Source organism: Lissotriton vulgaris, chromosome 5 (assembly GCF_964263255.1).
Source record: "Lissotriton vulgaris chromosome 5, aLisVul1.2, whole genome shotgun sequence".
Lineage (NCBI taxonomy): Eukaryota > Metazoa > Chordata > Amphibia > Caudata > Salamandridae > Lissotriton > Lissotriton vulgaris.
This window is the reverse complement of record NC_141693.1, coordinates 1,149,039,542-1,149,057,196: the sequence shown is the minus strand read 5'-3', so window position 1 is coordinate 1,149,057,196 and position 17,655 is coordinate 1,149,039,542. Positions and strand designations below refer to the sequence as shown.

General features: G+C 44.3%; 1 protein-coding gene across 4 annotated transcripts in view; it reads right to left on the bottom strand.

The window, feature by feature from the left end:
- The window catches only part of LOC147712123 (pancreatic triacylglycerol lipase-like), a 201,179-nt gene extending 184,740 nt beyond the window's left edge, over window positions 1-16,439 (bottom strand). Inside the window, exons 1-2 of one of the 4 annotated variants that reach the window (XM_086922907.1) lie at window positions 16,278-16,439; window positions 14,035-14,083 (exon numbers count right to left, since the gene is read on the bottom strand). In XM_086922907.1, coding sequence (XP_086779033.1) covers window positions 14,035-14,083 — 49 coding nt within the window. In that variant the 5' untranslated portion in view covers window positions 16,278-16,439. Of the gene's footprint in view, window positions 1-14,034; window positions 14,084-16,207 lie in introns of all 4 variants that reach the window. The other 3 variants (XM_086922905.1, XM_086922908.1, XM_086922906.1) reach the window with 3 other exon arrangements.
- Window positions 16,440-17,655: the final 1,216 nt, after the last annotated feature.

Here is a 17,655-nt window from a genome sequence, read left to right as displayed (position 1 = left end):
AATCGGCCTATATGAGCCGCATTTGGCTGGGTCTTTCCCGGGTTTAGGAATCAAGACAATAATCACTTCTCCCCAAGATTTCGGAGGAGCCACACCGTTTATTAGGATTTCGTTGAAGAGTCTTGTCAGCACCAAAATTATTTCCGGGGCTATGACCCGTAATAATTCGCCAGGGAGGCCATCCGGGCCTGTTGCCTTGCCCCTCTTCACCTTTTTAATGCTTTCCTTCACTTCTTCTTCTGAGATAGGCCTATCAAGACGCTCGCTTTGTTCAGAACTGAGAGTGGGAAGAGTAATCTTCTCCAACCATCTATGATTTGAAATGGGGTCCTCCAAAATTTCTTCCTTGTATATTTTTTGAAAAAACTCCAAAAATGCATCCCCAATATCTTTAACAGATGTTCTTTCAATTGCCTCTCCATCTACTTTGATATGTTTTATGTGTTTTTTTGCCTGGTCCGATTTAATTTTCCACGCCAGGACTTTACCTGCAGACTCACCATATTCAAAATTGGAGATTTTACTTACTTCCCATTTTAGGGCGACTCTTTCTTGCAGGATGTTTTCTAGCTTTTCTTTTAACCCCTTACGTTGTTCTTGCTCCGTATTGGTTCCGATTCCGGTACCAATATGTTGATCCAATAATGCAATGTCCCTTTCAATACTATTGATCTTAACTCTGTAGATTTTCCCTCGTAAGAGGCCCTATTAGTTATGTAGCCTCTCATATAAGCTTTAAAGGCTTCCCATACTGTGTTTAACTGTGTGGAATTAATATTTGTGTCCATGAAAAGTTTTGTTTCGTGGATGAGAAGGTCTGTTTCTTCTTCATCTAGAAGAATAGTGCGGTCAAATGACCACAAAGCCTGAGAGGGTTGCTGGCCCGATTGCAAACAAAAAATTATAGCGGAATGGTCCGATAAGTGTGGAGGTAAATACGTTACATCCTTAAGATGGTCTCTGAGTGAGTAACTAAAAAGGGCGTAATCAATCCTTGATTTATGATTATATTTATAGTTGTGGTATGAAACACCGAGTGCCCTACCCGCTCTCTCCCTCCATGGATCTGCCAATCCGAGTGTCGACATAACATCCCCCAACACCTGCCTGGATTTTTTAAAGGTTACTGCCCTTGAATTAGGGGATTTATCCAGCCTTGGGTTGAGTACCAGGTTAAAATCTCCCATCCAGATTATCAGACCTTGTGTTGATAATAACTGGTTCTGAATTTTAATCAAATATGAGGGGTCATCCTGGTTAGGACCGTAATAGCCTACCAAATTGTATATATTATTAACTAGACTGACTCTAGCGTATAGCCATCTGCCGCTTAAATCCTCCTCATATGCAAGAATCTGGGCTTTGATTTGCTTTTTGAAGATGATTAATATACCACGAATATTCGCATTATGATTAGTGCAAATATAACTGTCAACCCATCTGGTTTTACTCAGGATTTCCTTCACTTCATGTTGGAGAAGATGTGTTTCCTGGATGACTATGACCTGCGCCGGTGAGTCCCTCAGATATTGCAATATTCTTTGTCTCCTACTCTTAACACGCAGGCCATTGACATTCCAGGACAGGAATTTTATTACCATCAGCCAGTGACCAGACCCCTCCTCCTACTCCAACTCAATAAAGGATTGTGTCTCCCAGTAAGACTTAAGTGGAGTATAAATAAAAATACACTCAATCGAACTAGTAAGTTTGAGACTGTGACTGAACAGGGAGGATGTTTTATAGTTTTACCCCTCCCCCCCTCCCACCCCACCCTGGAAACCCCCCCCCCCTTAATTAATCTGGCTCTTGCTGCCAGATTTGCCTCTCTATGGAGTTCCGTTTGCCCAGGTCATTACATGATTGAATATGGCCCGGCATGCCTTGATTCTTTCTAGGGGAAAGCCATCATAATTATTTAAACTAAAAGTAATGGAAATACTTAAGTTTGGAAAATTAGGTGAATTTAGGTGTTATACGCACACCATCACACATAACAGAAGTATTGTTCTAATACGATTTCCTCCCTTTTTTTTTTGTTTTAAAAAAAAAAAAAAAAAAGTTATGTATATATATTTTTAATTTCAAATATTTGTGAATACCTTATTATACTTTTTTTTTTTTACACCTCCTCTTTACACCCGTCCCCCCTTTTTCTTCAAATTAAGTTTTCCTCTTTTTTTTTTTTTTTTCTTTCCCCTTTTTTTTCTTTTTTTTCCCCTTTCCTTTTTTTCCTTTTTTATTTCCCTTTTCTTTTCCCCATTATTTCATCCCTTCATTTTTTCTCCTATTTTCGACCTTATATCCCCTTCACCTCCTTTCTTATCATGATATTTTAACTCGGTGACTCAATTTGCAATGACTGTATTACCCTAAGAACTAACGCTAGATGTTACCCTGTTGATGGTCATAAATGGAGGTCAAAAGTTCGTTAGCCTCTAATGGAGAATGAATGTTATGCATTTTGTTGTTATACATAACCCGCAAAAAGGCGGGGAACCTCATTTGAACAGTTGCTCCCAGAGCCCTAAACTTCTCCATTTTCTGGCCTAACTCCCATTGTCTGTCTAGTGTAGACTTAGATAAATCAGATCTGACAACATATGAGAAGTCTGGAGCTTTTAAAGCAGTGGACTTTAGAGCTAGGTTTAGGATCTACTCTTTTACCGAATAGGTCAGAAAATTAACTAGAATTTTCCTAGGTTTAGACCTTCCCTGTTTGAGACGGAAGGGATCTCTATGAGCTCGCTGAATATCTTTTTCTAGCTCTTCAATGGATTCCTCTAAATTTAGGGACTCTTTAAGCAGGGAAGCTACGTATTTTTTCATATCACTCCCCTCTTTCCCCTCTGGAACTTTTAGAATTCTAATGTTGTTTCTCCTTGAGTAGTTCTCCAAAGATTCCACTCTCTCTTTTGTTGCATTCCCGTCTCGCCTTAGATAGTAAATCTTTTCATTGGCAGACTCTAATTTAGCTTTAATCAACTACTGTGCTTTCAAGAGTATCTGTCCTTTCAGAGAGAAGATCTACTCTCTTATCCAAGGCATCAAAAGCTGCTTTAATCTCCAACTGGTTACGCTTAGATTCAGCAAAACCGATTTTAATTTTGTGCAGTAAATCCTCCAGTGAAATCTTCTCCTTCATCCCCGAGGACTCTCCTGCATTATCCTTGTCCTGGGCGGCGAGAAGCCCAGCTTCATCCGGGGTGTTATGAACAGCAGCAGAGTCTACTTCCTCCCCAACTTCTACCGCCTCCACCGGGACGGAGTCTTGAGTGACATCTGTATCGCCCATCTTATTCTTGTCCTCTAGTGGACCACTGGGGATTTCTAGAACTTGAGGTAACACTTTAAAGTAAGATCTAAGCGAGAAGGTAAGCTTCGCTGCACTACCTTTAGTTTTTTTAGATCTTGTTTTAGGTCCAATTATTGAATCTTTAGTACCTTTTAGCCCAGCCGACCGCGGGTTAGCGGCCGCAGTTACTGTAATGGCGGAATTTGCGATGTGAGTGCCAGAAAACACAAAAACAGAAGGGCCCGGAGTGCTCTCTTTAGGTCCGAATTCTAGATCCACAGCCACGTCCTTGGTTCCCTCCTGAGCTCCCTTTTTAGCGTCACCAGGACTAAGACCCAACTTAGAAAAGGTATCAGTGAGGATATAATCAACCTTACCCCCTTTAGTATCCACACATCCCTTCCCGAGCTCCTTACTTGATGGCAGTGGCTGGACGAATGTTTTTCCAACACCTTCCTCCTCTGATTCTGCCCCTAGCCTTGTCTTTGTCTTTGTCTTTGATTTAATGCGACGGATTCTCTGGGTTTTATCCAGGCTGAAGGAGTCCGGTTGAGCTCCTTTTATTGAGGTAGGGCACTTTAATGATGTGGTAAGACTGCTGAGGTCACCTCTAGCAGCTGCTCTGCGGCTCCTTCGCAGCTCCATGGCTGCCTCTGCCCACCGGGAGAGTGTGGCAAAAGGCGGGGTCTTGCCACCACACATCCACACACCGACAAGCTGGATGATTCTGATTGGGGTAAAGCAAGCCAGTACTGCCACGATCCACTCTGTTCTAATTTTCCCCTTTTTTTTTTTTTCCTTTTTCCTTAATTATTCATTCCCAATTCCTTTTCTTTCCCCTGTGGGGTAAAAGAGTGAGGGAGCCAAAACGATTACTGTAGACCTTCTGTGCCTGTCTCGTAAAACAATTGTGCTGCTTGCTTAGCTCCTGCCTTAGGCTGCTACGGGCGTCAGACGCCGAACACTGCCAGCATGTGAATTAATACAAAAGAAGAGACGGAACCGCAACACGACAGGAGACTTGCAGGTAACCCCCAGTAGCCCCCAGCAGCCGGTGACTGACTTTACCTCACACACCTCACACGGAGCTCCGCTGCCCCGCTCCGCTCCGAGCGGCTCCTGCCTCGGCACCTACCTCGAAGGCGCCTCGGGTGTAAACGTGGATGTGGGCGTCGGTATCTGGGAAAATGCCGAAAGGAAAAGCATTAGCTTCAGCGAGGAATAGTCAGGTTCCGCCTTTTCAGGGAGTAAGCCGGTCGCGCCGATTACATGCCGAATTGCATGCCGAGATCACCGCATTTCCACGGGCTTACAGGAACTCCTCTACAGAGACGCGACCTGCCCTAACCGGCGGCCGCCATGTTTTCCTCCGCAGTCCGTCGGGGGACCCTTCAAGTAAAAGGCTGCAGGTTTAGCGTTGAAGCTTGTGGGAGGTCAGGGGTAACCGGATCCCAACTTAGGATCACCGGGGGGACCTCTTTGGAGTATGGAGCCACTCGGCCTTGGACCGTGGCAGCCAGGGTGCAGAGTGGTGCAGAATCACATAGTCCGGACTATGAGAGTTTAGTCTTTAGTTTGAGCGAATCCAGTGCTCACGGGAGACAGAGTCAGTTAGTTGAGTGCAGGGCAGATCCTCTGGGGTCTGCGGTTGTGGAACACACCGGTTTCCACGCTGTAGGCAGGTTGTGGTTGAGGCTGACCAGTAGGGCTGGGACCAAGTCAGTTGGTGTCCTCAGTTTTTTCCTCGATCAGCACAGCTCTTCGGTCCTTCTTCTTTCTTCCTCAAATCTGAGTAGGCAAGTTTCAGGGTCACCTAAAAATACTAAATTTAGGGGCGTTACAGTTGTGTGTAGGTCAGGACCAATGGGGCCCTTCCTTAGAGTGAGTACACCCCCTATTATGCCACCCTACAGTGGGAGGGGGTCATGATCCTCTACTTAATTGGCTGAGTCCCTTTATCTTCAAGATGGAGAGGACTGAGATGTGTGATCCACCTCACCTACCTTACCTGATGGGTGGGGTTGGCAAGGTGGGCACACCTTTCTTCCTAACTTGGATTTCCAACCGATTCTCCCATCCAAAGTGGGGGTCGGAACCGGTGGAAGCCAGTTGCTGAGGCAGGAAAAGGGAAGGACAGCGTAAAAAAGGCAGCAGGCCTTTGAAGCTTCCCCTTCCGTGCACCCAGCCCATCCTGGGGGAGGAGGCATGACACCTATGCCCAGGATGGGCTTTGTCTCTGGACCCAGAGAGCAGAGGCCCTCTACCCAGATGTCCAAAATCCTGTCTGATGGTGGAAAATGGCTGGTAGCTATTCAGGAACCACACCAGAGTGAGTCAATTTTCAGGGGGACCTCTAAGATGCCCTCTGAGTGCTTTTTACATTAAATTCCACACTGGCATCAGTGTGGGTTTAATGTGCTGAGAAGATTGCGAACAAACTTCCCATGTTTTAGTAAAGTCATTTTTGAGCTGTGGGAGTTCGTAGTGACCAGCTCCCAGAGCATATACTCTTTGTGGCTTTACTACACTTACAATGTCTAAGAATGGACTTAGACACTGTAGGGTGACAGGACCCATGCCTCTGTGCCCTTACCTTAGGGCTAGTGCCCCCTGCTAGAGGGGTGTCTTACTCAGGGCCTAAGTAGAATCCACTCTAGTGGTGGTAGTGGTCCCTACAATGGTGGGGAGCACACAGTGTTGTGTAAAATATCGTTGGAGCCGCGTTGAGGGGCTGACAGCCCATCTAAGCATGCTGTAACCGTAGCCACATTGAGCCGGAAGACTACCCCCATACCACGCAGGGCTCATGAGGCCACCCTGCCTTGATATATAAGTCCTGTTCTAGTATCGCCAACTGGGCGCAACAGACTTCTGGATAAAAAACATCATTAGGAACATTACACCTAATTTTTTGTAGATAATATTTTTGTAACTAACACTTTAACATCTATACTACATGTGAGTAAGGTGAGGAGGTTTGTGCACTCCCTCGTCCTTAAGAAGGAGTTTCCACACTCCGAAACATGTCATGTTGACGCACTTTCCGAGGTTGATGTACCTTAAAACACAGTAACAACCTCACCCTGCACCCTTTTAACGATACCAGCCGAGGGCTTAATAAAGTTTATTTTTACCCTACGAGCCAGGTATTTTTTAAACCTTCACCTCTCACCACTTCACTACTCACACTTAAAACGCCCCACACTCACCAACACATAGTTCACTTCAAGTGCTCCTACGTAGTCGTAAGTCGTAGCACGCCGCATCCCGTAGAGGGGTGCGAAGACCCCGATGATGAAGCATGACGCCAAGGGGCCTGTTAGTGTGCGAGGGGTATTTTACACAACACTGTGTGCTCCCCACCATTGTAGGGACCACTACCACCACTAGAGTGGATTCTACTTTGTTTATGTAAATTGCCAGGGGAGATCGAATCCACTTTCCCTCTCCCTCCCTCCTTTGTTGAAAATGTATTTTTTTACTCAGGGCCTAGGCAGTGGTCTGAAGGCATGGCCCACAGGGATGTGGGCCATTATGACTATTCACTTTTCTGTGCCTCAAAACACACAGCCTGCAATGGGAGTGTTTGTGTGTTAAGGTACAGGGCCTATAAGGGTAGTACAATCTGTCCTGTTGCCCTTGGAGGCCTTCACTGTCCACAGTGCCCTTGGCTCCCAGGGTAGCTTTTACAAGGGGCTTAAATGTGGCCAGAGAGGTGCCAATCGGGGGTACAAATGTACAGTTTTGGGAAAGAACACAGGCCCTATGAGCCTGATTGGCAGGGACCCATAGAACATCAAGTCGGGTGGCATCAGATGTTAGGCAAAAAGTGGGGGGTAACCATGCAAAAAAGGGGCACTTTCCTACCGGGGGGCTGGGCCCTGGCTCACTTGGCCAGCCGAGTCTATGGTCACCTTTTGCCCGCTGGAGGACCACCTACCTATATTTGCTTCACCCACTCAGCAAAGCTTTTTGTTATCTTAATATAAACAACTCTCAAAACAGTCATTAAGAGTGATCTTTGGGTATTTGGTAGGGCATCTCTAAAATGGATTCTTAATATCATATCATTAGTAACTGGGATGTGTTGCTCATCCACTTTACCTTAGTTAGAAGCAAAGTAGAGTGAGGAGGATAACTGACTACTTTACACAACTAGATGCACTCAACTTACAGTTGAAAGCAACTTCACCTAGTTGGACACAGACGCAGGTGTCAGGATCAGTATTACGGATGTGCAAAGCTCAATACTTCACCAATGAAATCAGTCCAAGTGGATCACTTCACTCTTTGTGCAGATGGTCTAAGTTGCTCATGTTTAGCCTGGCTGCCCTGATGTACGTGATGATCTCTTGAAGCCAGATTATCTGTGCACAAAGGGTGGGAAATGCTGCTGCCAGGAATTGTTCAGCCTTGAACATATGGCTCCGATCTAAATGGTGGTGGGTGGAAATCAGTTGTTCAGAGTGTGGGCAATAACCTAAACCATGGCTGCTCAGGGTTACGCACTGTGCCACTGGAACCAGGCTGTGTCTGACTGACAAGCCACAATCAAGGTGAAAACAGTCTTGGGTTGCTTGTGTTCTGGTTCAGAGAAGGGCCGGCTTGACAGCATGGGCTGAGATGTTCTTATTGAAGGAGGCTCAAGGCATATTTCCATGTAGTTGTGTCTAATCTGTGAAGGCATGGTGAGCAAAATAATGACTGGGATGCGGGCCAAAGGAATTACATTCCACCCATCGCTTTTTTCACAGAGGACAGTACTAGACCTATTTTAAATCACAGCACACGCTCATCTCACTGCCCTGATCACATACTCTCACACACCAACGGCTTCCTCTAAAAGATCTCTGGCAAAGAGTCCCTTCGCGGGTGTTCGTCAGGCATTGCATCACCGGCCCGATGAGAAGCAGTGCCCAAAGATGACGCATGACATCCTCCAGGGTGTGTGAGGACAACCCATAGGAGACCTGAACACCCCTACACCTTAGGAACTGCACACTAACATTTTCCCAGCACACAGAGATGGAATCCCCTGCTGGATCATATGCAGGAATCAGTGCCTCCTGCCAAACCCCGTCCCTGAGGAATTGAAGGACAGACAGGCTAAGAGGAACCTGAAGCAGCAGCTGGCCGAACTGACCGCAGAAGAGAGAATAAGTAAGGCATAGCCCTCATGGAAGAGAGCTGAGGCTGAAAGAGCCTTTTAAGAAAGAAACATCTTTTTGGCTCATGAATTGAGTCTTAAAGAGCTGGACTTGAAAGTCAAACAGTTGTTAGAGTCTAGCAAAAATGGTGGCAGCAAAACTACATTATCCACAGGTGAAGGAAGGATTCACAAACACAGAAACTCGGTGCCCGACTTCGAGGAGAGGGATGACATTGAGAGGTGGTTTGAGGCATATGAGATCACTCTGGAGGTGCATAGGATCCCTAAGGAAGATTGGAGAGCTGACCTTTGGAGACATATACCTAGTGATGGTAGGGAACCCATACTTTCCCTAGAAATGGGGGACAGGCAGCGGTATCCCACCATGAAGGAAGACAATGTAAAGAAATATGAATTAACCCTAGAAGAGTGCAGGCTGAGCTTTGGGGATCTTCAGGAAGGGTCTCCCCAGTAACGGGAGGATTTCTTGGTTTACTTTTGCAAGGCACTGGCTGACTAAGTGAAGGGTAGTGAAATCAACACCTATGAGGAGCTGTGTAATTTTGTCCCCAGAGAGCACATGCTCAGCCACTATTTTCAGAGCTACGCCAACACCTTATTGATTACAGGCTCACTGTTCCAGGGAGTTTGCAAAAAAGGCATGTCTCTGAGTGAGCACTAAAGGGTCTGAGAAGGCATTGGGAAGTGATCCTAAGGAAGGTGGCTCATGTGATCCCATCAGAGTGAGGGGGGGGATGCCCAGAGACCCATGCAGACCCCAGTGTGGTGAGGGGGAAAGGGTTTGAATGTCTACTAAGTATAGAAGGGGAGGTTTTGGTGAGCAAAGGCCCAGGGTCCCCTATCTTCAGCCCCAGAGTTTGGATCGCTCCAAAAGGTGGCACAGGCAGAGGAACCCAGTCTGTACCAAGAGACCATCTATGGGTAGGAGCTCCACAATGTCAGGAGAGCTGGATGGGGCAGCCACCACAATGCCCTACCAGTTCTATTTTCTGGGTTTGCTTCTCACAAACGAAGGTTATGGGAGCACATATCGAGGGGCAGGAGGTGGAAACAGTTCACAGTGGGAGAACCAGTGGTTCAGTGGTTGCCAGCTTCAAGACTGGAGTACCCCAGGACTTACTGTGGTGAGGCCACTTCTGACCAAGGGGGCTTCATGAACTGTCACAGGGACATAGGACTGGGAACTTGCACCAGGCAAACTCTTGTATGACCCAGACATAGTGTCACCCTTGAGAGGGTGGTGGCACCCCCTAGAGGTTTTGGCTAGCCAAGCATGTGTTCAGCCTAAGGGTACAGACCCTGGATTGAAGGACCAGTTTCAAGATATCACCCCTGATCTGGAGGGAGGGAGAGTGGAAAAAACGAGCAAAACACCTGGGACCACTGTCCCCCCAACTCTAGCAAACCTCAGAGGTCAGAGAACGCTCAGGAGACAATAGAGTACTCCTTGCCAACCCTAAAGATGGAAGAGGAGCTTACCCTACACCCCGCTTAGGGCCTCCACCTGGCAGTCGATGGGCTGGCTCTTGACACTGACAGCGGTCAGTGGCTTTTGTTGGTTGTTGTCCTTATGGATAGAGTTTTACTTGGGTTGGGGACAAAAATCTAATCCAAGGGGTGGAATGGGCATCATCACTTTGTTGGCTATGGTGGTACTGTCTGCCTACTGAGATACTTTTGTCAGCAAGTTGTTGGGTGCTGCAAAGTTGGGGTTCACAGATGAGCAGAGGGGTTCCCCATGGGTCAGTTCAGTGGTCCCAGAGAGTAAAGACAGAGGGATCCATCTGAGTTCAGAGAGATATAGAACTGGCACGTGCCCCTGCAGTGAAGGACCACTGCCCCAGTTCTCTAGCCCTAAGCAGGGAAGTCCATCAAGTTATTTATTAGTCTCCCCTGGCTTTAGGCTAGGGGGGGTTGTGTGTTAGAAAATGGCCTTCTCTGCAGTGTCACCCCCTAACCTTTTGCCTTCCTACTCCTATGATTACTAAATTAATTTTTCTTGACTTTAGGATTCTGAGCACTTTACCACGCAAACCAATTCTAAAGTGTATGTGCTCTTTCCTCTAAACAGGGTAACATTGGCTCATACCCAATTGGCATATTTAATTTACTTATAGGTCCCTAGTAAAGTGCACTACATGTGCCACAAACCTGTAAATTAAATGCTATTAGTGGACCTGTAGCACTGCTAGGTAGATAGATGGATTCTTGGCCTGGGGGTGGGGAAAGAGTTTGCCAGTGCCCAAGCCTCATTAATACAATTGTGACAACACAAACATCACTCCTTCCAATCCCCACCTACTCATTCAGTTTCAAAGAGCTCCTTCCTCAGGCAATGCTTTCTATCCAAGAGAAGCATCAGGAGAGGAATCTCTGTATTTGTTCCTCAACAAGTAACCAGATGCTGCTCGGATTTTATTTAAACTAAGAAAAAGTTCTAACAGTGTATGACTCTTTTCTGGGGAACACAGTTTTGTGCCCCAGCAAGGAACCATATGCTGCTCAGATTTTTTCTTATCCTTAGAAAAAATCCACACAGTGTCTGACTCCTTTCTGGGGAACAGATACACACATCTGTACTGCCTCAAGAATCCTTTTAGATGTGTTCTTATGCTCAGAAAAAGTACAAACAGCACCTGCCTCTATGTTGCGGTGCAGATGCACACACGTCTGCACTCACACATTGATGAGGCATGGACTCCCTCATGTCTCTGTCCAGTGAGGAGCTTAGACAGTGATCTGATTTTTTCTTAGCCGGAAACAATTGCAAATAGCACCTGGCTCTTTGCAGGTGCACAGAAACATACATTTGGGCCTGGGGCAAGCCGGCATGTTGGGAAACCTACCAAACCAGGACATTTCTGAAATGTAGACTCCTTGTGGGGATCCCACAACTGTTTCCAACCCAGAAACTTTGCATAGGTCAATGACTTTTTAAAAATAATCTCTACATTTCTGTGATGGAACGTTTTGCAATGTGTGTGGAACAGAAAAACGTCTGTCACACATATTGCTCCCAAACCTCTACAAATAAAAACAGTACTTTACATTTTTGGGTGGACCCATGGACCATGGCTCTATCACCTTATGTGTGCTCCCTATCTTCATACTATCCGTATTCAATAGGTACTTATGTGTAGGTATTAATGCGTTTCAGATGTTTCGGTAAATCGCGACCTGGTGAATCGGTATTTGTCCGGAAATGCAGGACATACATCGTCTTACCAGGTTGCGGTTTTTCGTAGAGGACGGCAGAAAGCTTTTATACAGGTACGATTGGTGTGTGTAACACCGAAGTGGAGAGTAGAGCATTTGGTAGTAATGAGGAGCGAAGGGCAACTTATAATAATTATACCTGTGTATTCTGGTTTCTTTAGAAACAAGTCGAAAACGCAAGACAAGGTAAATACGGCTTGGCGCCGAAAATCGTTTAAAGTTTCCATCTTATTTAAACCAGATGCTAAGACATTGTTTCGTTTATTGTTGCAGAAACTCGAGGCATATTAACATAAGGTACGTTGCCTTTTGAGTGGTAGACTCGTCAAACAAAGTATATAAAATCAAGGTGCTAAGATATCTTTCGTTTGTTGTTTCAGAAATTCGCGATACTATAGCTGAAGGTACGTAGGTTATTAAGTGGCTGGTAGTTCACAAATAGTTATACACATGAAACCCGGATAATTACAGAGAGGCTTGTATTTTGTTTTAAACAGAAGTATAGTGATCGAGTTGGAGCACAGCTTTCACACGTTACACATCAGCAACATTAAGGTACGCAAACTAAAAAGTTACAAACCTAGAGAACCCCCTAGAATCAAACGAGCCAACACACTTACACCATGTTTTCTCACTTTTATCTTTTTGCAGAACTGCCCCTGATGAAGGCACTCACGAGTGCCGAAATGCATTGGGCTCAACCAAGAAGTGTTGATTAAATGAATTATACTATATGTGCCATGTAGAATACTGAAAATTTTGACAAATATGATGTAATATGAAAATGTACTGAAAAAATGCATTTGACAGCAAATTGTTATGAAATAGTTGAATAGCAAATTCACAGCTTATATGAAGTGGTAAATATAAGCATAAAATAAATAAAAATATATAGAAAGAACAAGATATACTTTTGGTTTAAATAAAGCTCATAAAAAATAAAAATAAAAGGTGCAAATGCACTAAGTGAACAGTGCGCGATTGGGTGGATACCCTTTTCCACCATAACGAATCTAAATATATGGCTGAGGCATGTTTGTATACAGTCAGAGGCTGATATCTGGGAATAAAAGACAGATACCCTAAACCAACATTTTGCCTTCTGCTTTCTAAATTTCCAAAATTGCACTGCATCCAAATAATTGCCTGTGAGTACCCCTTGAACCCATAGAAAACCCCTACATGTCTGGGACTCCCACTCTCAGGAGACCTAGAGGAACAAAGTTGAGTGTCAAGTTGTGGCAGGGATATGTTCCTACGTGAGAGAGACTGGAAGGAATTGCCATGTTTGGAAAACAAATCTTAAAATCTGAATGTCTTGTTCAGCATAATCTCCCAACCAGTCAATCAGGGTGAGGGAGGTCAGGCACCCAGTAACAGAAACCCTAAGATGCGTTCATTTTGGGTCATGTTTACAATGAAGTGACCGAGTGTAGCATTAGCCTTCCTGGCTTAACGCCAAAAGTCCCCCACTTCAGAAACACAGGGCTGCACCATATTTACAACAATATGGTGCAGCCCTGCGTTTCCCCCTCCACTGGCGCTAAACTTGGCATCCTAGCACCAACGCAGGCACCCTTGCACTATAGTGCAAGGGCGTCTGCGTTTAGGGGAAGATTGTTTATGTGCAGGAAGGTCTGCCTTCCTGAGCCCATAGGAAAAACATCCATGACTGGCACCCCATGTTCAGGAAGAAAGTCAGGGGTCAGGAATTAGTATGTTCCAGTTTAGGGAAACTGAAGGGAATTACCATATTTCAGAAACAACTTGCTAAAAATCTGAATTTTTTTTAATTCAGTTTGTTCTATGAACCAGCCTTTAGGGCTTGGGAGGTTTGATTTGCACCAATAGATTCCATCAGTCATATAAAGTTTGAAAATATAGTTTTTAAAATTGTCATATAGTTCTGAGTTTGTTTTCAGTCAACAAATTAAAAGAGTACCATTATCACTGATTCTTCCACAGTTACGTGATCTGCACGAATATTATATAATTGGTTGTGAGGATTACCTATCCCTAGGAAAACCCACACATATTTGGTATTGCCGGAATCCAGCCACTTAAGGCCACAATTCCTTGGTTAATGTTTGGGTATTTATGACTGTCCCATTCTTCAGGTTAGAAAGAGACACTGATGCAGTGCATACCATTAAATAGCCCTGAATACACCAAAAAACATAAAGTGTTTACGAGCACGCAAAGAGAGCAAAGAGGTATATGTCCTTGAACAATCTAATGCTATGATTCTTTGGGAAAAGAAATCTCCAGCACAGAAGTGAGCAAGCACCCCAGCAGTGAAAGGGTTGAAAATAAAAATGTTTAGAAAAAAAGACATGTATGTATGTGTTCTCACCTTTGACCGTGCCCAACAGAGAAAGGGACACCAACCAGATTCCCAGCATCTGGAAAGACACAAGAGATAACAGATTCATTTAATTATGATAGATGGAATTCTGCCAGCCCTGCATAAAGATCCTTCTCTAATTTTTAGGTCGAGCCTAGCGTTGCAGCGAGCATGCGCTGCTCACTCTGCGAGGCATGCTGTAGTAAGGTATGTTGTGGAATTGCTGGGGAAGCCTCGCCCACTCTCTGCCCATACTTTTAATTGGCTGGTGTCAATGTCCTTGGTAAACACTGGCTTCCGATTCATTGTGAGGCTTATTAGTCCCGCCTCACTATCGCCCTGTCTCCATTTTTGTTGCCGCACAGAAGGACCGGAGCTTTTACTTTGCTGCTAACATGGCATGCTTTATCTGCTGGGTGAGCACTATTTACTTTATTGACAATGGCAGCTGTCCTACTGCAGGCACAACGTGCTTTGGTGCCTTCTTTACTCCCCCAATCCCTGCCGTTGTTCGTGCCTTCTCCCCCTCCCATTGTCCGTGCCTTCAAGTAACCCGCCGCTGTCCCTCCCGTTGTCGTCATGCCTACCGTGCCTTTGCACTCACATTGTCCATGCTCCACCCCCGTTGTCCGTGATCACTACCATTTGCAAAGCATTAGGTCTTGCGTAAATGCGAGTCCTGATTCATTGCAATTGCTTGATTATAATAGGCGGCTTTTGGTGCACCTGGGGCGCCTGTTATAAAGAATTGATGTATTACAGTTGAGTTCTGACATCACAATGTTCAGAGCAGGCAGCTGAGCGCAAAGGCAGTTCAGCTCATGGAGCACATCGAAGTTTGCTTTTCTTTTTTAAGATCTGTTTTATCTAGCTTACAGTAACAGGCAGAAAGGAGATATTTAAGGAAACATGTTTATTGTTTACACTCTTTAGGTAATTATAGATGAGTTAGAATATTTCAGCATGTTTCTACAAATTCTAAGCTACTGTGGTAAAATAAAAAGCCTGTCGTATAAAACTGATTTTAAGTTCTTTTTGCAACAAATATCTAAGATTTTTTGATGTGTTTAATTTTGCAAGAGATTCTATTTTGATTCTTCAGATTTGCAAAAATGCTTTCTCTGGCACTTGAAAGAGCTACACACCAAGGGCCCGATTCACAAAGGTAAAGTTAGACGAAGGTCGAACTTTACGCCTTTTGGTATTCACAGAGGGCATAACCTACTTGTAAATGCCCTTTGTGAATATTGAAAGTCATGAAGTTCGACTTTCAGTATTCACAAGGGGCATTTGCCAGTAGTAAATGCCCTTTGTGAATACCGACAGTCGTAAAGTTAGACTATCGTCTAACTTTACCTTTGTGATTCGGGGCCCAAGTACTTAAGTGGTTTCTGGTAAAGGTGATATAACGATAATGGAAGTGGCAAAACTACTTTATTACTTCCCAGAGAATACCAGGAAATGCTTACTGCAATTTGCCTAAACATATTAGTAAAAGCTGTTTATAGTCTACATTTATAAGTCTAAAAAATATTTCTGAACTTTTTAAAGTGTTTTGAAACACCCTTTAGTCCTGGCCATCCTGCTTTGTAATACTTTTGGATGGAAGCGATGTAATGAGGAATTTTGATAGGATTCACTGCCAGGGACTGCCTCGAGAGTGTGTAAATGAGCTAAAGAGAGTACCCTTCATTCGCTCAGGGTTTCACTAATATTTTCCACGCTATTTTATTGACACAACATTATATTACCCTCAAAATGTAACAGTTCTGTCCTACCGACAGGGCTCAACTAGAGCAAAGGATGTCTGAGATTGTTGAACGCCTTTGAGAGATGCCTGTCTGTTACTGAGAAAGGTTAGAACAATGCTGACTTTACATATAACGTCGTTGTCCATCTTACAGCCGGGAAGGGCGGGATCCTTCAGAGATTTCAAAGTCCACCACTCCCCCCTTCAATCTTAATTCTTGGAGGGAAGGATTAATAAACAACACTAATATATATAGCGCCTAATTGACTAATGAATATATCACTTGTACGTAGTTGACTGTATGCTTTACAAAACATTAGATATATACTACTCCGATTCACCGCCCCACCCCCCAGTATTAAGTTTTATTGGTTATGATTATAAAGAATTTGGGAAACGAATTCCTACCCAAGGATCTCCCTCAATATGCACCTTTGTCGGAGGTATCCGCAGTGTCGATAAATTAGGTGGGAACGGGAAAAAATCTGAAGGGTAACCTCACCTTCCGACCTGTCTTCTGCTGCTGTCGGCTTCACCCGCTGTCTGAAGCGCCAAAGCAACAGGCCGAGCACCTGTTCTCAAATACTGCACCCTGAGCCATGGGAGGGCAGCAGCTGAGATAAACACGTGGACCGGGTTCATATCTTCCGTCCAAGGGTCATCTGCAGTCACCAAGTTTATTAGTGGGCTGCGTTCCCAGATATGTCTGCAGTTATTAATGGGCTGAGTTCCAGGGCCCGTCCTTCGTTGGAGATCTGTTTTGTGCTGGCACTGGTGAGCGCGTCTCTGGGGGTGACCTGCGTCAGGTCGTCAGCTCTTCCTCGGTGGCACTGAGGTGTGATTGAGCGCTTGACCCAGAGATATGTTTATGATCTTTTCTTCCCACTTTGAACATCTTTTCTGTGAGCTTTAGGTTGAATTCTTACTTCTGAGTTCGTCAGTTTTAACACCTCATATTTTCAATGGTGAATCAGATATATATTGGCTAATTGGATTAGAGCATGCACTGCAGGGAGCAGTGTTAAAACGCATGGTCTCATGTTTAAAGCCTGCACAACCACTAAGCCTTTCATCCTTCCAAGGTCGGTAAAGGAGAGACTGAAGAGTGAATGTTTGTTTTACAAATACATGCTTTGTAAATTTAACACCAGATTGAACCCTTCTGGAATGTAAAGGGTTATTCAAATTAGACAAATTGAACATAGAACGCGATTGCAGGAGTGAGACTTTACTTTAAGGGTGGTTATTAGAAATATTAGGGCTTATTGTAATGAAAATTGCCGTTAACTAAAGAAGGCATTACCCCTTATCAGCCTTCCTCAAGGAAGACATTACCTCCTGGCACAATACCTTGACTTTAAACAACCCCCAACAAGAGGCATCAGCTACGCCTGTTAACACTGAAATTATCCCATTATGAATCAGTAAACTAACCATAACTTTGCCTGTGCCATACACAACTTATGATCTCACATATTCCATCACTCATGTCCTGTTAAATTACATATTTGATGACATCACTGTATAGTTATCTTAATGTATGTTACATGCTAATAGACTACCTAACACTATATACGTGTTCTTGTTTGTGGTAACTTAATTGACATATATTATTTTTTTCTTTATTCAGGAGTGGATGTTTGGTTGTATCAGTCAGTCAGTCAGTCACAATATCTTTATTTCGGCGAAAGGCCATAAAAGAGACAAATTGAAGGTAAAATGCATTCTACATAGTATCAAATTCCATTTAAATCCACAGTAAATCAGAATAAAAATAGCAATAAAATATTTACATAGGTCAAAAAAGAAATCATTGCGATTTGAGAAGTTTTGCCCTTCTACACCACATGCGATACAGAAACCTAGAGATTGCATAAACA